This window comes from Entelurus aequoreus, linkage group LG28 (genome assembly GCF_033978785.1).
Source record: "Entelurus aequoreus isolate RoL-2023_Sb linkage group LG28, RoL_Eaeq_v1.1, whole genome shotgun sequence".
NCBI lineage: Eukaryota > Metazoa > Chordata > Actinopteri > Syngnathiformes > Syngnathidae > Entelurus > Entelurus aequoreus.
This window is the reverse complement of record NC_084758.1, coordinates 1431115-1454456: the sequence shown is the minus strand read 5'-3', so window position 1 is coordinate 1454456 and position 23342 is coordinate 1431115. Positions and strand designations below refer to the sequence as shown.

At 41.4% G+C, this 23342-nt stretch overlaps 1 protein-coding gene across 1 annotated transcript in view; it reads left to right on the top strand.

Annotated features, from left to right (window-relative positions):
• The window catches only part of fat4 (FAT atypical cadherin 4), a 190440-nt gene that overhangs the window by 63611 nt on the left and 103487 nt on the right, over positions 1-23342 (top strand). Inside the window, exon 2 of the mRNA XM_062039710.1 lies at positions 18179-18310. Within this exon, the coding sequence (XP_061895694.1) occupies positions 18179-18310 (132 nt within the window). The remainder of the gene's footprint in view (positions 1-18178; positions 18311-23342) is intronic.

Below are 23342 nucleotides of genomic sequence, written 5' to 3'. Positions count from 1 at the left end.
GCTCCGTGATCCACTGCAGACTCTCCGCTTTTGTTGGTCTGTAGAAAGTGAGGGCGCGGTCGAGGGGAACATGATCGTATTCCCGACTTTCTCTCTCGCGTGGAGTTGAGGTCTGGCCACCGTCCAGCTTTGTCTGCCCGCACATTCTCGGCACGCTCCGATGGCCGGGGGCCCCGGTGATTGCGGTCCCCGGATGAACGACACCGCAGACTAATGTGTGTCGGATCCACTTGGGAGTGAGCGAGTAACCTGCCCTCAGAAGCGTGTTGTGCTGTGGTGGTAAGCACCTTCACATTTCACTGCTGGTCAACTCCAGGTTCGGGGGCCACATCTGGCCCTCAGAAGCGTGTTGTGCTGTGGTGGTGAGCACCTTCACATTTCACCGCTGGTCAACTCCAGGTTCGGGGGCCCCATCTGGCCCTCAGAAGTGTGTTGTGCTGTGGTGGTAAGCACCTTCACATTTCACCGCTGGTCAACTCCAGGTTCAGGGGCCACATCTGGTCAACTCCAGGTTTGGGGGCCACATCTGGCCCGCAAACGCCTGGAAATAAAGTACCTCATCTTTTATTACTCAATGTATTAGTTTTGTTGCGTTTCAAGAGAAATAAATATATGGACTGTACATTCCAGACTATAAGCCCCGGCTTTTTTCCTACACTTTGACCCTGCGGCTTATAAAACGGTGCAGCTCATTTCTGGATTTAATAATACAAAACACAAATTTTGCAGCACAAACGGACGGGACAAGTTTGTGCAGATGTGGACATAGTTGGGGGCCGGTTATGAATAAGAAGACGTTAATAACATAAAAACCGTAAAATGTCGGTATCATAAAAATTATAATAGTTAGGTGAATCTTCAGAAATGTACATTAAAAAAATCTACTGAAAATTAACCAGAAACACCCAGAAAGTTACCGAAAATGTACTAGAAACATTGAGAAAGTTCAATCAATCAATCAATAAAAGTTGACTTAATCACAAGTGTCTCAAAGGGCTGCACAATCACCAGATTACTGGAAATGGACTGGAAACATTCAGCTTCCAGTTCATGATAAAAACAAAAAAACTGCCAGCTAAGCTGCAAGGATTTTACCCTAGAAAAAATACAGGTTTTCTATTCCCACTAATTGAGTGTAACAAGCAAAGCGTACATTTTCAGGTAGAATTGGCGAGCGAGATCCCAGTTAGCTTTGCGTGTTCAAGGTCAGATCCCAGTTTGCTTGGCGTGTTCAAGGTCAGATCCCAGTTTGCTTTGCGTGTTCAAGGTCAGATCCCAGTTTGCTTGGCGTGTTCAAGGTCAGATCCCAGTTAGCTTTGCGTGTTCAAGGTCAGATCCCAGTTTGCTTGGCGTGTTCAAGGTCAGCTAGCATCATGGCAGCCTGAGATGTAGCAATGCTAGCATGTTTTCAAGATGTCTGCCAAAGTCAAAGTCAGGACTCTTCCATCCAGCAGGGACTTTTTGTCCTGAAAGTTTGAGGTATGGTGGAAGAAGCTGTGGGAAAGACGTAAGAGAAGGAAGCTGTGGGAAAGACGTAAGAGTCCTGGCCGATGAGGTCTGGGTGTGGCTCCCAAATGCTTGGATTAAGCGTAACTGGAATTTGAGAAGGTGGTTGAAGACTTCTGGGGTCTGCTTGTCTGCTGGATTGTGAGGAACTTTCTGGTGCCATCACTTCTTTCTGCAAGCTGATTTTATTCTGGAGGAACTTTGTGGTGCCATCACTTCTTTCTGCAAGCTGATTTTATTCTGGAGGAACTTTCTGGTGCCATCACTTCTTTCTGCAAGCTGATTTTATTCTGGAGGAACTTTGTGGTGCCATCACTTCTTTCTGCAAGCTGATTTTATTCTGGAGGAACTTTGTGGTGCCATCACTTCTTTCTGCAAGCTGATTTTATTCTGGAGGAACTTTCTGGTGCCATCACTTCTTTCTGCAAGCTGATTTTATTCAGTCCTGCTCATGGTTTGTTGAGTCAATCCTACTGAAACTTGCTTTTCTGACCTGCCGGACTGTTGGACCCGGGCAGCAAAGGCTATGGTCTGGACAAAAAAAGCATATTTGGAGAGTATCAACAGGACCATTTCAAAGCTGACTCTCTATCACCCCCTTGATAATGTCCAAAAATGCCAGCAGATGCCCGTATGGTCGCTGCAGACACGTCTACAGAGCCCATATATGGAAACCAACAGGAAGTCGGCCATCTTGGTCTCCATACTTGACGAGCTTTGACCACAGATACTGGACATATGGACCATGATGCATTGGGAAGCAATTGTAGGATGTGGGCGTGGCATGGCGCCAAACTTTCAACATTCTTACCTGGAATCCTGAGCTTGATCAGAACTGGTACACATACCATGAGACCCTAAAGTGCCATCTGGTACCTATTGGTATCCATTGGTGGTACAAACTGTCTGGACTGCACTTAAAATGATCCCATCTCCTTCCAAACTGATATAAAGCTTCCAGGTTGGGGTCTGATCCCGACTATGCGCTGATATCGACACCAGTATCAAATTTTGTGGTGGAACATTTTAACGGTCGTAACTTTCTTCCAAACTCTCCGATCTTCCTGACATTTTTGATGGTTAGTGAAAGAGTGGGGGGGGGGGGGGGAGGGGGGGGCTTTCAATGCAGCTTCAGTTTGTTTTCTTGTGGTGGCTCTTATCATCAATAACTGGAGTATTACATGTTGTGGTGGCTCTTATCATCAACAACTGGAGTATTGTATGTTGTGGTGGCTCTTATCATCAATAACTGGAGTATTATATGTTGTGGTGGCTCTTATCATCAATGACTGGAGTATTATATGTTGTGGTGGCTCTTATCATCAATGACTGGAGTATTATATGTTGTGGTGGCTCTTATCATCAATGACTGGAGTATTGTATGTTGTGGTGGCTCTTATCATCAATGACTGGAGTATTATATGTTGTGGTGGCTCTTATCATCAATAACTGGAGTATTATATGTTGTGGTGGCTCTTATCATCAATGACTGGAGTATTATATGTTGTGGTGGCTCTTATCATCAATAACTGGAGTATTATATGTTGTGGTGGCTCTTATCATCAATAACTGGAGTATTATATGTTGTGGTGGCTCTTATCATCAATAACTGGAGTATTATATGTTGTGGTGGCTCTTATCATCAATGACTGGAGTATTATATGTTGTGGTGGCTCTTATCATCAATAACTGGAGTATTATATGTTGTGGTGGCTCTTATCATCAATAACTGGAGTATTGTATGTTGTGGTGGCTCTTCTCATCAATAACTGGAGTATCATACAGTTTGTTGCCTCCGGGTGGAGGTTAGCATGAAACGTTCCACTGCGTTGTCTTTCAACATCGCTCATGCCAAAGACAAATTGCCTGGAAACTTTCAAAAATATTTCTGGAAATGTACCAGAAATCTTCTGGTCTATTTTCTGGCAACTTTCCAACATTTGCTGGCAACTCTCCAGGACTTTTCTGGAAAATGTTCTCTTTATCCACTGGAAGCGGGCGGGAATGTTTTGAAAATGTATCGGATATGTTCTGGTAATTTACTAGAAACATTCAGAAATGTTCTGGAAATTTACTAGAAACATTCAGAAATGTTTTAGAAGTTTACTAGAAAACATTCAGAAATGTATTGAAAATTGCCTAGAAAGATTCAGAAATGTACTGGAAATGAACTAGAAACACTAAGAAATGTTCTGGAAGTTTACAACAAATGTATCAAAAATTGACGACAAACATTCAGAAATGTACTGGAAATTTACCAAAACTTTTTAGAAATGTACTAGAAACATTCAGAAAGTTACTGAAAATGTACTATGAACAATCAGAAATATACTGGAAATGTACTAAAAACACTAAGAAATGTCCTGGAAGTTTACCACAAATGTGTCAAAAATGTACTAGAAACATTCAGAAATGTTCTAGAAATGAAGTAGAAGCACCCATAAATGTACTGGCAATTTACCAGAAACACTAAGAAATGTTCTGGAAATGTACTAGAACATTCAGAAATATACAGAAAATGTACTAGAAACATAATCGTAATTAATAATTGTGATTTCAGTATTGTTGAAAATAATCGTGGTTAATAATCGTGATTTCAATATTGATGAAAGTAATCATGATTAATAATCATGATTTCATTATCGATGAAAATAATCATGATTTCAATATTGATGAAAATAATCGGGATTAATAATCATGATTTCAATATTGTTGAAAATAATCGGGATTAATACTCGTGATTTCAATATTGATGAAAATCATGATTAATTATCGTGATTTCCATATTTATGAAAACATTCTTGATTAATAATCGTGATTTCAATATTGACGAAAATAATCGTGATTAATATTCCTATTTTCAAAATTGATGAAAAACATTTGTGATTTCAATATTGTTGAAAATAATCATGATTAATAATCGTGATTTCAATATTGTTGAAAATAATCGGGATTTCAATATTGACAAAAATAATCGTGATTAATAATTGTGATTTCAATATTCATGAAAATAATCATGATTAATAATCGTGATTTCAATATTGATGAAACTAATCATGATCAATAATCGTGATTTCAATATTGATGAAAATAATCATGATTAATAATTGTGATTTCAATATTGATGAAAATAATCATGATCAATAATCGTGATTTCGATATTGACGAAAATAATCTTGATTTCAATATTGACGAAAATAATCATGATTAATAATCGTGACTTCAATATTGTTGAAAATAATCTTGATTTCAATATTGACGAAAATAATCATGATTAATAATCGTGACTTCAATATTGTTGAAAATAATCTTGATTTCAATATTGACGAAAATAATCATGATTAATAATCGTGACTTCAATATTGTTGAAAATAATCTTGATTTCAATATTGATGAAAATCGTGATTAATAATCGTGATTTCAATATTGATGAAAATAATCATGATTAATAATCGTGATTTCAATATTTATGAAAATATTTGTGATTAATAATCGTGATTTCAATATTGACACAAATAATCGTGATTAATAATTGTAATTTCAATATTTATGAAAATAATCGTGATTTCAATATCGATGAAAATAATCGTGATTAATAATCGTGATTTAAATATTGATGAAAATAATCGTGATTTCAATATTGATGGAAAAAAATGGTGATTTCTCGTTCCACAATCATGCAGCCCTCACATGAATTAAATGATAATCGTTTAATTATTTTGGTCAAAAGCTGACTGAAAGTCGAGGAAATAAAACGTGTGTATCGTGTTCCACGCTAAATGGTGTTCCCGACAATTGGGGGCGGAGGTTACTTGACTGGAGGGGGTGGGGAGCCCCTGACCCGTCAATCATTCATAAATATTGCAATACTGTCTGGCAGATACTGTACTTGCAACTGGAAACAAGGCTTGGTGCAACACAGTCGACTAAAGCCAGGAAAACTTTGTCCTGCGTCGTCTTGACGTGACTTTCCGATCGGCACACTTATTGTCACTTTGAAATATTCCTCCCCCGTGGGGAGCGTTGAGGGGTAATGCACGCTGCTAATGACTCCTCTGAAGCCTCCACTTCTAACCTAATTAGCTCACTCCTCGCAAGTGGGCCTTGAATTATTTACACATCAAGGGGGACACACGGGGCGGGAAGTAAATATTCATTATTTGTTGACTCTGTCTCGGTCTCGGTCTCGGTCTCCGGGCTCGGCAGCGGATCGAGAGACGCCGTATCTTTGGCTTGTTAGCACGAGGCCTCGCATTCTTCAGCCATTAGGAGGGCACCGACCCCGGAGTTGGTTTAATTGGTGGCCAGCGATGTCGGAGCAGAGGAGATGAACAATGTGTCACTGATCAAACCGCTTGAAGTTCAGTACTTGACGGACAGAAATGGACTCCTTCCATACTTCTCTTTCTACTGCTCCAGTGTGGGTCCATTAAACGTTCTAGCAGACTTTCAGAAAACATCCAGGGACTATTTCCCCTGAAAATGATAGGATGGCTTTAGTCAAAGTTCCAATCAGCCGATGTTCCTTGGTCTCGCAGTCGAAATAGTCAAAAGAACTTCAGTCCCTGAGGCTCTGGTTTCATGTCAAAGTCAGAACTTTGTGGTTTCTGGGGTCAGGGGTACTTAAAAAAACGGATTAGGGTTAGAGTTTCCCGAGGGTCCGTCAAGGAAAGCAATCTTCCTCAGACGGATTGGGGTACTTGGGCTTTCAGAGGCACCAATGGACCCTAAAGCGATTGGGGACTATTCATTTTTACGTGAAAAATGATCCGGTCTTAGATTAGGCCTAATTCCATGAAAAAGGACTGAACCCAGTGGCCCCAAAAGGTTGGATATGTACTCAGATAAAGCCCATTTCTGAAATAGATTGTCCTTGAATCGCATTTTTCTACTTTCAAGGTACTCAAAGCGCTTTGGCACTATTCAGTATCTTGCTCAAGTATACTTGGACATGGCCACAGGGGGACTGAGGATCGAACCCGGGCCAACTACTCTTACCACCAGAGCCTTGCTGCCCCAAGTGCAAACAGGACCTCCAATTTAGACCTCAATGGTACCTAGGAAACCAGGTTAGGGTTACATTTCCCCAAGGGTCCCTCAGAGAAAGCAGAGTTATTCGGACGGGTTGGAGTACTTGGACTTTCAGAGGCACCTATGGACCCCATAGCGATTAGGGCCTATTTGTGTTTACACAAAAAAATTCTCCGGTCTCAGATTAAGGCAAATTCCGCCAAAAAGGACTAAACCCCAAAGGTCCTGGTGGCCCAAAAGGGTTGGACCTTTGTAACGGAGGCCAGCTACGTCATTCCCTGACGTATTCCAGATCAATGCTGGCTATCAAGTAGCTTAGCTCGGTAGTCATCCCGCTCGCCTCTCATGTGGACGACCAGCTTTTGAGTACCGTGCAAAACAGAACTGGCAAAGACAGAACTTCGTGGTTTACACATGTACCCAGATCTGATCCTGACCTTTTGGGACCCTTCCGAGTGAAAAGGAGACCTTCTCGGACCCCTCCAGGGTTTATTATGCTCCAATTTGGACCTTGTTAGTACCTAGAAAAAACAGGTTAGGTTTAGATTTTCTCAAGAGAATGCTGACTTCCTGGTTGAACTTTTCAGAGGCACCTAAAGGGTCCAGGTATCTGCAACCCCTTCCCAAGGTTACTTCTTTCTCCCAGATGGACTTTTGAAGTTGTTCTTTGCTCGGATACTGGTTCAGATAAGTGGATCTTGTTGTGGTTTGTGAAGTCCTTTGAGGCACTTGTGATTATATGAGTAAATTGATTGATCGATTTTGGACCCCTTCAAGTGCAAAGGGACCTTGCCGAACCCCTCCAGGATTTAAATGGATTGGACGTAATCCGTCTGGGTCAGATGTCTCGGATGGACCTCAAAGATGGTCCTGATATTTGGTGTGGTACTCGGTTAGATTGGTAGCTAGATTGGCTCTGGTTCGAAAGTCATGGTCTTGTAAAAATGAGGTAGGTCAGTAGTCTAGATCTAGAAGGTTACCAGGTGTGCCACAGTGAGCAGAGAACATAATACAGATGGCGCTACCCTACTGTCTTTCTAGATGGGTGATTCTCAAAGCGTCTAGTGGTACGTCACTTCATTAAATGTTCTCAGTGCTACTGTTCAAACTGTGTGAAATGTTACAATGGCCAAACATATGAAATATTCCTCTTCCTTGTTTTTAACAAATGTGTAGGCCTACTACGCTACTGTGTTTCAGTGTTGGTCATTGTGGTGGTACTTGGAGAGCCAGGGGTTTTCTGAGGGTGGTACTTGGTGAAAAAAGTTTGAAAACCCCTGCTAATGAGTCTTTAGCCCTAGGAACTAAAAAGCTATCCAGCAGGTTTTGAGTAAAAAGATGAGTTTCAAAAACGTCCCGGTCTAGATTGGCAACTAAGTTCTATTTTTGATGGTGTTTGCTACGTTTTTCATAATATCCACAATGTTCAGTGAGCAGCTTCTCATTTGGTATTGTTGTTTTTTTTCCCCCCACCATGACTAGGGGAGGTTTTTTGCATTGGGTTATACAAGTAAATGCTGTGCTTTCAACTCAGAGGACTTTCATTGATCTGATTGACTCACATTGGCAGCAAATCTAACATTCAGAGACGGCTCGGTATTTCAAATGGATCTGAGTTGCGGCTAGTCTGCTAGCGGCAGCTGTGAGGAAGAGTGGTAGACACGCCCAAGTCTTCCTCACTCATGGCCTTGACACGCCTACTGTATGTGTTCCTCACTTACACGCCTACTGTACGTGTTCCTCACTTACACGCCTACTGTATGTGTTCCTCACTTACACGCCTACTGTACGTGTTCCTCACTTACACGCCTACTGTACGTGTTCCTCACTTACACGCCTACTGTACGTGTTCCTCACTTACACGCCTACTGTATGTGTTCCTCACTTACACGCCTACTGTATGTGTTCCTCACTTACACGCCTACTGTATGTGTTCCTCACTTACACGCCTACTGTACGTGTTCCTCACTTACACGCCTACTGTATGTGTTCCTCACTTACACGCCTACTGTACGTGTTCCTCACTTACACGCCTACTGTACGTGTTCCTCACTTACACGCCTACTGTATGTGTTCCTCACTTACACGCCTACTGTATGTGTTCCTCACTTACACGCCTACTGTACGTGTTCCTCACTTACACGCCTACTGTATGTGTTCCTCACTTCACACGCATTGTGTGCCGGGGGTAAAAATGTCAGACATTGTTGACACTCGCCGGCCTCTTTTTCCTCATTTCCCACACGGAGTTGCATCCGTCTTCCAGGGGGAGGGAAAGAAGGGAAAAGAAGCCACAAAAAGGATAATAATGGGGATGCTTTCACGCGGCAAAGATGTTGCCACTCAAAGACGTGTTGAAATGCATATTGGGGTTAGCGGGGGGAGGACTTAAGAAAGGTAATGGAGGCACATCAGAAGGAAAAGATCTGAAAGCATAAATGCTGGACTCGCCACATTAGCATAGCTTAGCTTGTGAAGGAACTTGTGTTGTCGCTCGCAGGAACCACACGCACCACAAGGATCTCACTCGCTTTTTTGCACCGACAGTAGGAAAGGGATTCTTGCAATGCAGTCTGCTAAAAACGATGGAAAGCGCCAGGACTCTACATAGCAGCCCACGCTGTGGTCAAAGTCGGAGTCGCCACAAAAACCCCCAAACATTTGAAGATATTCAACACTCTCCCGTTGTCTGGCGGCTAAAGTGTACAGTGCACACCCCCCGCCCCCCCTAATTTGTCACGGTTCGTGTGTCAGGTAAACTGTGACGAATGGGGCTTCCTACTGTGAGAGGTCAAATCATAACAAATGATTTTGAAGATTGGCATGCAACTCTTGCAAGTTTGGAGTCATACCAAAGCCTCTAAAAATGGGAGCCATTACCTCCCTGCTTGGCACTCAGCATCAAGGCTTGGAATTGGGGGTTCCATCACCAAAAATGATTCTCGGGCGCGGCCCCCGCTGCTGCTCCCCTCACCTCCCAGGGGGTGAACAAGGGTGATGGGTCAAATGCAGAGGACACATTTCAGTGTGTGTGTGACTTTCATTGCTACTTTCATTGACTTCCTGCTGGTTGGCAACGTTAGCGTAGCAATGTTGATGAAGCATGAAAGTGTGGAAGTGGAGGGTTTGATTCCCGACTCATTGGGCTGGCAAGATGTCCATGTTTTCAAGGCTGTTTGGTCCAAACTACGTCCCGCGGGGGCCAACCTCTTCAATTTGGCCCGGGAGAAGTGATGAGTTGAACAAAGCATGGCACCGCAGACAACTTGCACATTCATTTCAGACACCAGCTGCTCTCACAATGTTCTATATTTGCTCCCAATGTGAGTCAATGAAAGTACTTTGAATTAATAGCACAGCATTCACTTATATGACCCAATGCAAACAACCTTCCCTAGTCATGGTGGGGGGGGGGGGGGAAATGCAACTAACAGAAAAGTCAACAGACAAGGTCACACATAGTAAGTACAACCTGATCACTGAACATTGGGGATATTTAAAAACACCCATTTAAATCCATTGCAATGCATGATGGGATAAATGCAAAAGACTCTGCACATGTATCCATGTTTGTGACACTTTTTAACTGCCTGATATTTATGACTGATTACAATACTTGAAGGAGGTCGTCAAGGAAGTAAACAGTGTAGGAGTCCAATTTTAACATACAATTATATTACGTATACATCCATTATATTAATAGAAAATGTACACACCCACATACAGTGTATATATATATATATATACTGTATATGTATATATGTATATATGTATATATATGTATGTATATGTATATATACATATATACATATATATACATATATATATATATATATATATATATATATATATATATATATATATATATATATATATATATATATATATATACTGTATATGTATATATGTATATATATGTATATATATGTATATATATATATATATATATATGTATATATATGTATATATATGTACAAGATTATATATATATATATATATATATATATATATATATATATATATATATATATATATACATATATATATATATATATATTAGCTCAATGAGTGCCCCAAGTCTAAAAAGTTAGGACACCCCTGGTTTAGCCCTTCCAGTATTTTTAATTTGCTCTTTTAACCCTAACCCTAACTCTTCTAACCCTAACCCTAAGTCTTCTAACCTTAACCCTAAGTCTTCTAACCCTAACCCTGCAGTTGTTGCAGCCTCCACTGACTGAATTGGTGGCAGCGTTTTCAGAAAGTTCCCGCTAAAGTTGCAATGTTTCGAGGCTTCTTAATTATTGATTTTTTTTTGTTCCATTGAATCAACTTGTGATTTCATAAAGTTGTTATCCATATTTGAAGTGTTTTGCCGCGCCTCAAAATGTCTAACATTTCAAGAGAGAAATAGAAAACGGATACCGCATTGATGTTTTACTCGTTTTACTCGTTTTACAGCTGGGAGCCAGAAAAAGATCATTTTTGTTGGTTATAATTGAGTTGAATTTAAAGTCATAGTGCTGACATGCTAACAGTTAGCATGTGTCAAGTACCAAGTTATATGAGCCTGAGGTTTACAGGGAGAAATAGTTAGCATGCTAACTTTAGCAGACTAACAGTTAGCATGTGTCAAGTTCCAAGTTATATGACCCTGAGGTTTACAGGGAGAAATAGTTAGCATGCTAACTTTAACAGACTAACAGTTAGCATGTGTCAAGTTCCAAGTTATATGACCCTGAGGTTTACAGGGAGAAATAGTTAGCATGCTAACCTTAACAGACTAACAGTTAGCATGTGTCAAGTTCCAAGTTATATGAGCCTGAGGTTTACGGGGAGAAATAGTTAGCATGCTAACTTTAACAGACTAACAGTTAGCATGTGTCAACTTCCAAGTTATATGAGCCTGAGGTTTACAGGGAGAAATAGTTAGCATGCTAACCTTAACAGACTAACAGTTAGCATGTGTCAAGTTCCAAGTTATATGACCCTGAGGTTTACAGGGAGAAATAGTTAGCATGCTAACTTTAGCAGACTAACAGTTAGCATGTGTCAAGTTCCAAGTTATATGACCCTGAGGTTTACAGGGAGAAATAGTTAGCATGCTAACCTTAACAGACTAACAGTTAGCATGTGTCAAGTTCCAAGTTATATGAGCCTGAGGTTTACGGGGAGAAATAGTTAGCATGCTAACTTTAACAGACTAACAGTTAGCATGTGTCAAGTTCCAAGTTATATGAGCCTGAGGTTTACAGGGAGAAATAGTTAGCATGCTAACCTTAACAGACTAACAGTTAGCATGTGTCAAGTTCCAAGTTATATGACCCTGAGGTTTACAGGGAGAAATAGTTAGCATGCTAACTTTAACAGACTAACAGTTAGCATGTGTCAAGTTCCAAGTTATATGAGCCTGAGGTTTACAGGGAGAAATAGTTAGCATGCTAACCTTAACAGACTAACAGTTAGCATGTGTCAAGTTCCAAGTTATATGAGCCTGAGGTTTACGGGGAGAAATAGTTAGCATGCTAACTTTAACAGACTAACAGTTAGCATGTGTCAAGTTCCAAGTTATATGAGCCTGAGGTTTACAGGGAGAAATAGTTAGCATGCTAACCTTAACAGACTAACAGTTAGCATGTGTCAAGTTCCAAGTTATATGAGCCTGAGGTTTACAGGGAGAAATAGTTAGCATGCTAACTTTAACAGACTAACAGTTAGCATGTGTCAAGTTCCAAGTTATATGAGCCTGAGGTTTACGGGGAGAAATAGTTAGCATGCTAACTTTAACAGACTAACAGTTAACATGTGTCAAGTTCCAAGTTATATGACCCTGAGGTTTACAGGGAGAAATAGTTAGCATGCTAACTTTAACAGACTAACAGTTAGCATGTGTCAAGTTCCAAGTTATATGAGCCTGAGGTTTACAGGGAGAAATAGTTAGCATGCTAACTTTAACAGACTAACAGTTAGCATGTGTCAAGTTCCAAGTTATATGAGCCTGAGGTTTACGGGGAGAAATAGTTAGCATGCTAACTTTAACAGACTAACAGTTAGCATGTGTTAGGGTTAGGCCAGGTCACATGAACAGCTGCTAAATCATCTTATAAAGGTAGCATGCTGACATGCTAACTGGAAGCATGAGTCAAGTACCAAATGTCTTCGCACTGTGGAGGGAGGTTAGCCGCTAGAATGTGTTGTCAGCATGCATTAAACTGTCCATGTCCCTCAACCCTCATGTCGAGGGGAGCTCTGTGGAAGTGGCCAGCACTAAACCCACGTGGTTCTTCTCTGGTGAAGACTCAGTATCACTCACACTCACTGACAATCATGTGGTAGCACTAGTCCTATCACTGGCGGAATGGTCATGTGGTATCACTGGCGGAATGGTCATGTGGTATCACTGGCGGAATGGTCATGTGGTATCACTGGCGGAATGGTCATGTGGTATCACTGGCGGAATGGTCATGTGGTATCACTGGCGGAATGGTCATGTGGTATCACTGGCGGAATGGTCATGTGGTATCACTGGCGGAATGGTCATGTGGTATCACTGGCGGAATGGTCATGTGGTATCACTGGCGGAATGGTCATGTGGTATCACTGGCGGTATCGTCATGTGCTATCACTGGCGGAATGGTCATGTGGTATCACTGGCGGAATGGTCATGTGGTATCACTGGCGGAATGGTCATGTGGTATCACTGGCGGTATCGTCATGTGCTATCACTGGCGGAATGGTCATGTGGTATCACTGGCGGAATGGTCATGTGGTATCACTGGCAGAATGGTCATGTGGTATCACTGGCGGTATCGTCATGTGGTATCACTAGCAGAATGGTCATGTGGTATCACTGGCGGTATCGTCATGTGGTATCACTGGCGGAATGGTCATGTGGTATCACTGGCGGTATCGTCATGTGGTATCACTGGCAGAATGGTCATGTGGTATCACTGGCGGAATGGTCATGGGGTATCACTCGCGGAATGGTCATGTGGTATCACAGGCGGAATGGTAATGCGGTATCACTGGTGGAATGGTACTGCGGTGTCACTGGCGGAATGGTCATGTGGTATCACTGGCGATATCGTTATGTAGGGTCACTAGCGGTATCTTCATGTGGTGTCACTAGTGGTATCGTCATGTGGTGTCACTAGCGGTATCGTCATGTGGTGTCACTGGCCGTATTGTCACGTGGTGTCACTAGCGGTATCGTCACGTGGTGTCACTGGCGGTATCGTCACGTGGTGTCACTGGCGGTATTGTGACGTAGTGTCACTAGCGGTATCGTCACGTGGTATCACTGGCCGTATTGTCATGTTGTGTTACTAGCGGTATTGTAACGTGGTGCCGCTAGCGGTATCGTCATGTTGTGTCACTGGCAGTATCGTCATGTGTTACCACTAGCAGTATCATCACGTGTTATTAGTAGCTGTATCGTCACGTGGTGCCACTAGCGGTATCATCCTGTTGTGTCACTAGCAGTATCAGCACGTGTTATCACTAGCAGTATCGTCACATGGTATCATTAGCAGTATGGCCACGTGTTAGCACTAGTAATATGGTCACATGGTATCACTAGCAGTATGGCCACGTGTTAGCACTAGCAGTGTGGTCATGTGGTATCAGTATCAGTATCAGTATGGTCAGGTGATGGATGAAGTGCAGGTGTGTAACAGGAAGTGTGTGTGTCTACAGGTGATGGATGAAGTAACAGGAAGTGTGTGTGTGTCTACAGGTGATGGAAGAAGTAACAGGAAGTGTGTGTGTCTACAGGTGATGGAAGAAGTAACAGGAAGTGTGTGTGTGTCTACAGGTGATGGAAGAAGTAACAGGAAGTGTGTGTGTGTCTACAGGTGATGGATGAAGTAACAGGAAGTGTGTGTGTGTCTACAGGTGATGGAAGAAGTAACAGGAAGTGTGTGTGTGTCTACAGGTGATGGATGAAGTAACAGGAAGTGTGTGTGTGTCTACAGGTGATGGATGAAGTAACAGGAAGTGTGTGTGTCTACAGGTGATGGATGAAGTAACAGGAAGTGTGTGTGTCTACAGGTGATGGAAGAAGTAACAGGAAGTGTGTGTGTGTCTACAGGTGATGGAAGAAGTAACAGGAAGTGTGTGTGTGTCTACAGGTGATGGAAGAAGTAACAGGAAGTGTGTGTGTCTACAGGTGATGGATGAAGTAACAGGAAGTGTGTGTGTCTACAGGTGATGGATGAAGTAACAGGAAGTGTGTGTGTCTACAGGTGATGGATGAAGTAACAGGAAGTGTGTGTGTCTACAGGTGATGGATGAAGTAACAGGAAGTGTGTGTGTGTCTACAGGTGATGGAAGAAGTAACAGGAAGTGTGTGTGTCTACAGGTGATGGAAGAAGTAACAGGAAGTGTGTGTGTGTCTACAGGTGATGGAAGAAGTAACAGGAAGTGTGTGTGTGTCTACAGGTGATGGAAGAAGTAACAGGAAGTGTGTGTGTGTCTACAGGTGATGGAAGAAGTAACAGGAAGTGTGTGTGTGTCTACAGGTGATGGAAGAAGTAACAGGAAGTGTGTGTGTCTACAGGTGATGGATGAAGTAACAGGAAGTGTGTGTGTCTACAGGTGATGGATGAAGTAACAGGAAGTGTGTGTGTCTACAGGTGATGGATGAAGTAACAGGAAGTGTGTGTGTCTACAGGTGATGGATGAAGTAACAGGAAGTGTGTGTGTGTCTACAGGTGATGGAAGAAGTAACAGGAAGTGTGTGTGTCTACAGGTGATGGAAGAAGTAACAGGAAGTGTGTGTGTCTACAGGTGATGGATGAAGTAACAGGAAGTGTGTGTGTCTACAGGTGATGGATGAAGTAACAGGAAGTGTGTGTGTCTACAGGTGATGGATGAAGTAACAGGAAGTGTGTGTGTGTCTACAGGTGATGGAAGAAGTAACAGGAAGTGTGTGTGTCTACAGGTGATGGAAGAAGTAACAGGAAGTGTGTGTGTGTCTACAGGTGATGGAAGAAGTAACAGGAAGTGTGTGTGTGTCTACAGGTGATGGAAGAAGTAACAGGAAGTGTGTGTGTCTACAGGTGATGGATGAAGTAACAGGAAGTGTGTGTGTGTCTACAGGTGATGGATGAAGTAACAGGAAGTGTGTGTGTCTACAGGTGATGGATGAAGTAACAGGAAGTGTGTGTGTCTACAGGTGATGGATGAAGTAACAGGAAGTGTGTGTGTCTACAGGTGATGGATGAAGTAACAGGAAGTGTGTGTGTGTCTACAGGTGATGGAAGAAGTAACAGGAAGTGTGTGTGTGTCTACAGGTGATGGAAGAAGTAACAGGAAGTGTGTGTGTCTACAGGTGATGGATGAAGTAACAGGAAGTGTGTGTGTGTCTACAGGTGATGGAAGAAGTAACAGGAAGTGTGTGTGTGTCTACAGGTGATGGATGAAGTAACAGGAAGTGTGTGTGTGTCTACAGGTGATGGATGAAGTAACAGGAAGTGTGTGTGTCTACAGGTGATGGAAGAAGTAACAGGAAGTGTGTGTGTGTCTACAGGTGATGGATGAAGTAACAGGAAGTGTGTGTGTGTCTACAAGTGATGGATGAAGTAACAGGAAGTGTGTGTGTCTACAGGTGATGGATGAAGTAACAGGAAGTGTGTGTGATGGATGAAGTAACAGGAAGTGTGTGTGTGTCTACAGGTGATGGAAGAAGTAACAGGAAGTGTGTGTGTCTACAGGTGATGGATGAAGTAACAGGAAGTGTGTGTGTGTCTACAGGTGATGGATGAAGTAACAGGAAGTGTGTGTGTGTCTACAGGTGATGGAAGAAGTAACAGGAAGTGTGTGTGTGTCTACAGGTGATGGATGAAGTAACAGGAAGTGTGTGTGTGTCTACAGGTGATGGAAGAAGTAACAGGAAGTGTGTGTGTCTACAGGTGATGGATGAAGTAACAGGAAGTGTGTGTGTGTCTACAGGTGATGGAAGAAGTAACAGGAAGTGTGTGTGTGTCTACAGGTGATGGATGAAGTAACAGGAAGTGTGTGTGTGTCTACAGGTGATGGATGAAGTAACAGGAAGTGTGTGTGTCTACAGGTGATGGATGAAGTAACAGGAAGTGTGTGTGTCTACAGGTGATGGATGAAGTAACAGGAAGTGTGTGTGTGTCTACAGGTGATGGATGAAGTAACAGGAAGTGTGTGTGTCTACAGGTGATGGATGAAGTAACAGGAAGTGTGTGTGATGGATGAAGTAACAGGAAGTGTGTGTGTGTCTACAGGTGATGGAAGAAGTAACAGGAAGTGTGTGTGTCTACAGGTGATGGATGAAGTAACAGGAAGTGTGTGTGTGTCTACAGGTGATGGAAGAAGAAACAGGAAGTGTGTGTGTGTCTACAAGTGATGGATGAAGTAACAGGAAGTGTGTGTGTCTACAGGTGATGGATGAAGTAACAGGAAGTGTGTGTGATGGATGAAGTAACAGGAAGTGTGTGTGTGTCTACAGGTGATGGAAGAAGTAACAGGAAGTGTGTGTGTCTACAGGTGATGGATGAAGTAACAGGAAGTGTGTGTGTGTCTACAGGTGATGGATGAAGTAACAGGAAGTGTGTGTGTGTCTACAGGTGATGGATGAAGTAACAGGAAATGCGTGTGTGTCTACAGGTGATGGATGAAGTAACAGGAAGTGTGTGTGTCTACAGGTGATGGATGAAGTAACAGGAAGTGTGTGTGTGTCTACAGGTGATGGAAGAAGTAACAGGAAGTGTGTGTGTGTCTACAGGTGATGGATGAAGTAACAGGAAGTGTGTGTGTCTACAGGTGATGGATGAAGTAACAGGAAGTGTGTGTGATGGATGAAGTAACAGGAAGTGTGTGTGTCTACAGGTAGTAACAGGAAGTGTGTGTGATGGATGAAGTAACAGGAAGTGTGTGTGTCTACAGGTAGTAACAGGAAGTGTGTGTGTCTCCAGGTAGTAACAGGAAGTGTGTGTGTCTACAGGTAGTAACAGGAAGTGTGTGTGTCTACAGGTAGTAACAGGAAGTGTGTGTGTGTCTACAGGTAGTAACAGGAAGTGTGTGTGTCTACAGGTAGTAACAGGAAGTGTGTGTGTCTACAGGTAGTAACAGGAAGTGTGTGTGTGTCTACAGGTAGTAACAGGAAGTGTGTGTGTCTACAGGTAGTAACAGGAAGTGTGTGTGTCTACAGGTAGTAACAGGAAGTGTGTGTGTGTCTACAGGTAGTAACAGGAAGTGTGTGTGTCTCCAGGTAGTAACAGGAAGTGTGTGTGTCTACAGGTAGTAACAGGAAGTGTGTGTGTCTCCAGGTAGTAACAGGAAGTGTGTGTGTCTCCAGGTAGTAACAGGAAGTGTGTGTGTCTACAGGTAGTAACAGGAAGTGTGTGTGTCTACAGGTAGTAACAGGAAGTGTGTGTGTCTCCAGGTAGTAACAGGAAGTGTGTGTGTCTACAGGTAGTAACAGGAAGTGTGTGTGTCTCCAGGTAGTAACAGGAAGTGTGTGTGATGGATGAAGTAACAGGAAGTGTGTGTGTCTACAGGTAGTAACAGGAAGTGTGTGTGTCTCCAGGTAGTAACAGGAAGTGTGTGTGTCTCCAGGTAGTAACAGGAAGTGTGTGTGTCTCCAGGTAGTAACAGGAAGTGTGTGTGTCTACAGGTGGAGATCACAGTGCAGGACGTGAATGACAACCCGCCCATCTTCTCCAACAACATCCTGGACGTCAGCATTCAGGAGAATGTGGGCGATGGCTTCAAGATCCTGCAGCTCACAGCCACTGATGCTGACCAGGTAACCTCTATTAGTATTATTATCATTATTATTATCATTATTATTATCATTATTATTATTATTAGTATTATCATTATTATTATCATTATGCCATGTCATACTGTATATGTCATTTTATTATGTCATATAATACTTCCATCCATACATTTTCTACCGCTTGTCCCGTGCTGTATATTTTATTATGTAATATAATACTGTATATATTATATTATTATGCAATAAGATACAGTATCAATTATTTTATTATGTAATATAATACTGTATATATGATATTATTATTTTTTTATTTTTTTTATTTTTTTTATTGACATCCAGCATCAGACATTCCTATCCATGACATCATACTCACATAAATCATATATTTATTGTCTGCCCTAAATGTCCAAATATTTTTGTTTACATCCCATCCATACCACCCCCCCCGCCCCCACCCCCAAAAAAAAGAAACAACAAAAAAAACAAAGTAATGTCTACAAATACATCGATAAATAAACAAAACAAAAAAAACAAAAACAAAAAAACAACAACAACAAAAAGGAAATAATAATACATTAATAGTAATAATAAATAAAATAAAATATAAACAGATACATATAAATATATATATATACATATAAATATATATACATACATATATAAACATATATATACATACGTACATATAGGGGTATAGGATTTTTTTTTTTTTTTTTTTTTTGCAGTACAATCACTAATTCAAAAAATGAAAGTCAGGCTTATGGGGCGTGACATAGTTGACCCAATGTTCCCAGTATCAAGTACATTTCTCCAATTTATAATTCATTAAGGCAGTTATCTTCTCCATTTTATATATATCCATTGTTGATATATGATATTATTAAAAAATATATATTATTTAAAAAAAAATTTTTTTTTTTAAATATATATATATATATATATATATATATATATATATATATATATATATATATATATATATATATATATATATATATATATATATATACATATATATATATATATGTATATATATATATTTTTTTTTCTGAACCAGTGTCTGAACATCGTATTTATTATGATTTTTTTTTCAATATTGTCTTATGTGTGTGTATGTATGTATGTATGTATGTATATATATATATATATATATATATATATATATATATATATATATATATATATATATATATATATATATATATATATATATATATATATATAAATGCATTATGTATGTAATGTATAATGGTATGTAATGGTCTGGCTGGGGTGTCCTGCATCATGCCAGGTCCAGTGCACGGGGAGCCCAATTGTAGACGAGGGTCGTTTTGGTTCGGGCGAGCAAACTAATAATTCTCCGTCCTGGCTCTCAAATCAATCAGAATTTCTCCTCGCAGCGTGGAAAGCTACTCCGAGATCGGTCCATGTTTTTTTTCCCTCCCGATCCTATTGGATCCGTCCTGACATAGTTTAGTCAAAGGCCAACGAGGCTGCCATCTTGGCTGCGACTGTACAGAGTGTGGAAACAGGAGGTAGCAGGTGAGGTGTGTCAGCACGCACTTTGTCAAACGTCTGCTGAGCGACTTACCTTCTGCCGCTGCTCTTAGCCCAAAGTCTTCAGAGAGCCATAAAAGTCGGCCAGGTCAAGAACAAGAGTTCTTCTTAATCACCTACTTTGGCAAAAACATTAGTTTGACGACTGGATGCATTTTCCTCACCTGCCTCCATCCTTCCAACTCTCTGCCTCCATCCTTCCAACTCTCTGCCTCCATCCTTCCATTGGTGGAGCACCTTTTAGCGGCCCAGGTGGCTGATGGGATTACCAGAAGTGGACTGGCTGATTGACGACTGCAGGGTCTTTACAAGACTTGACATGTGTCCCTCACAAGTGGTCTACAAGACTTGACACGTGTCCCTCACAAGTGGTCTACAAGACTTGACACGTGTCCCTCACAAGTGGTCTACAAGACTTGACATGTGTCCCTCACAAGTGGTCTACAAGACTTGACATGTGTCCCTCACAAGTGGTCTACAAGACTTGACATGTGTCCCTCACAAGTGGTCTACAAGACTTGACACGTGTCCCTCACAAGTGGTCTACAAGACTTGACATGTGTCCCTCACAAGTGGTCTACAAGACTTGACATGTGTCCCTCACAAGTGGTCTACAAGACTTGACATGTGTCCCTCACAAGTGGTCTACAAGACTTGACATGTGTCCCTCACAAGTGGTCTACAAGACTTGACATGTGTCCCTCACAAGTGGTCTACAAGACTTGACATGTGTCCCTCACAAGTGGTCTACAAGACTTGACATGTGTCCCTCACAAGTGGTCTACAAGACTTGACATGTGTCCCTCACAAGTGGTCTACAAGACTTGACATGTGTCCCTCACAAGTGGTCTACAAGACTTGACATGTGTCCCTCACAAGTGGTCTACAAGACTTGACACGTGTCCCTCACAAGTGGTCTACAAGACTTGACATGTGTCCCTCACAAGTGGTCTACAAGACTTGACATGTGTCCCTCACAAGTGGTCTACAAGACTTGACACGTGTCCCTCACAAGTGGTCTACAAGACTTGACACGTGTCCCTCACAAGTGGTCTACAAGACTTGACACGTGTCCCTCACAAGTGGTCTACAAGACTTGACACGTGTCCCTCACAAGTGGTCTACAAGACTTGACATGTGTCCCTCACAAGTGGTCTACAAGACTTGACACGTGTCCCTCACAAGTGGTCTACAAGACTTGACACGTGTCCCTCACAAGTGGTCTACAAGACTTGACACGTGTCCCTCACAAGTGGTCTACAAGACTTGACACGTGTCCCTCACAAGTGGTCTACAAGACTTGACACGTGTCCCTCACAAGTGGTCTACAAGACTTGACATGTGTCCCTCACAAGTGGTCTACAAGACTTGACACGTGTCCCTCACAAGTGGTCTACAAGACTTGACACGTGTCCCTCACAAGTGGTCTACAAGACTTGACATGTGTCCCTCACAAGTGGTCTACAAGACTTGACACGTGTCCCTCACAAGTGGTCTACAAGACTTGACACGTGTCCCTCACAAGTGGTCTACAAGACTTGACATGTGTCCCTCACAAGTGGTCTACAAGACTTGACATGTGTCCCTCACAAGTGGTCTACAAGACTTGACATGTGTCCCTCACAAGTGGTCTACAAGACTTGACACGTGTCCCTCACAAGTGGTCTACAAGACTTGACATGTGTCCCTCACAAGTGGTCTACAAGACTTGACACGTGTCCCTCACAAGTGGTCTACAAGACTTGACACGTGTCCCTCACAAGTGGTCTACAAGACTTGACACGTGTCCCTCACAAGTGGTCTACAAGACTTGACACGTGTCCCTCACAAGTGGTCTACAAGACTTGACATGTGTCCCTCACAAGTGGTCTACAAGACTTGACATGTGTCCCTCACAAGTGGTCTACAAGACTTGACATGTGTCCCTCACAAGTGGTCTACAAGACTTGACATGTGTCCCTCACAAGTGGTCTACAAGACTTGACATGTGTCCCTCACAAGTGGTCTACAAGACTTGACACGTGTCCCTCACAAGTGGTCTACAAGACTTGACATGTTTGACTACCACTTGTTGCTGCCTACTTTGTCCTCCATCATTTTACTTTAAAATGACTTTTAAAAATGTACTTGATCCTCACTAATTCTCACATTGTGGTACGCCAAAGAATGGCTTCATTGACAGTGTTACTGTTCAAAATGTTACAGTATATTTATAGCTAGAATTCACTGAAATTCAAGTATTTATATATACATATATACAGTATATACTAGGGCTGCAACAACTAATCGATTAAATCGATTAAAATCGATTATAAAAATAGTTGGCGATTAATTTAGTCATCGATTCGTTGGATCTATGCTATGTGCATGCGCAGAGGCATTTATATATATATATTTTTTTTTTATTATTATTATTTTTATTTTTTTGTATTTTTTATTTTTTGAATAAACCTTTATTTATGAACTGCAACATTTACAAACAGCTGAGAAACAATCATCAAAATAAGTATGGTGCCATGCGGTGTTGTTGTGGCTAGCATGATGTTTGTTGTGGCTAGCATGATGTTTGTTGTGGCTAGCATGATGTTTGTTGTGGCTAGCATGATGTTTGTTGTGGCTAGCATGATGTTTGTTGTGGCTAGCATGATGTTTGTTGTGGCTAGCATGATGTTTGTTGTGGCTAGCATGATGTTTGTTGTGGCTAGCATGATGTTTGTTGTGGCTAGCATGATGTTTGTTGTGGCTAGCATGATGTTTGTTGTGGCTAGCATGATGTTTGTTGTGGCTAGCATGATGTTTGTTGTGGCTAGCATGATGTTTGTTGTGGCTAGCATGATGTTTGTTGTGGCTAGCATGATGTTTGTTGTGGCTAGCATGATGTTTGTTGTGGCTAGCATGATGTTTGTTGTGGCTAGCATGATGTTTGTTGTGGCTAGCATGATGTTTGTGTGCTAACATTATTTCAACAGTGTGAGTCTCAGGAGGTTCATTTCTGTCTTTAGTACCAAAACTTTGTTTGGACGTTGAGTTTATTATGTACCTCATTTTATTGCGTTGGAATTCTGTGAAGTGAAAATCTAATGATGCTGACAATTTGACTTGTTCTGCACGGAATTTTTTTACACTTATTTTGATTTTACATTGAGTTGTTATGCTCTGAATATTCATACATTGCATTTATTACCCTGAATTTCTATACATTTGCTTTTTCTGCACTATTTTTGTACACTTGCTTTTTATTACACATTGAATTTTTCTGCTCTGAATTTTTATATTCAGTGAATTATTCTGCATTATTTTTTTGACACTTCATTTTTATTATACATTACATTTTTCTACACTGATTTTGTTTAGTTATTTTTTTTTACATTGAATCTTTCTGCACTGAATTTGTATACATTTACTTCTTCTGCTCTGAACATTTATGCATTGTTTTTTTTCCACTGAAATTTTATATACTTAATTCATATACATCGACTTTTTATACACTGAATTTGTC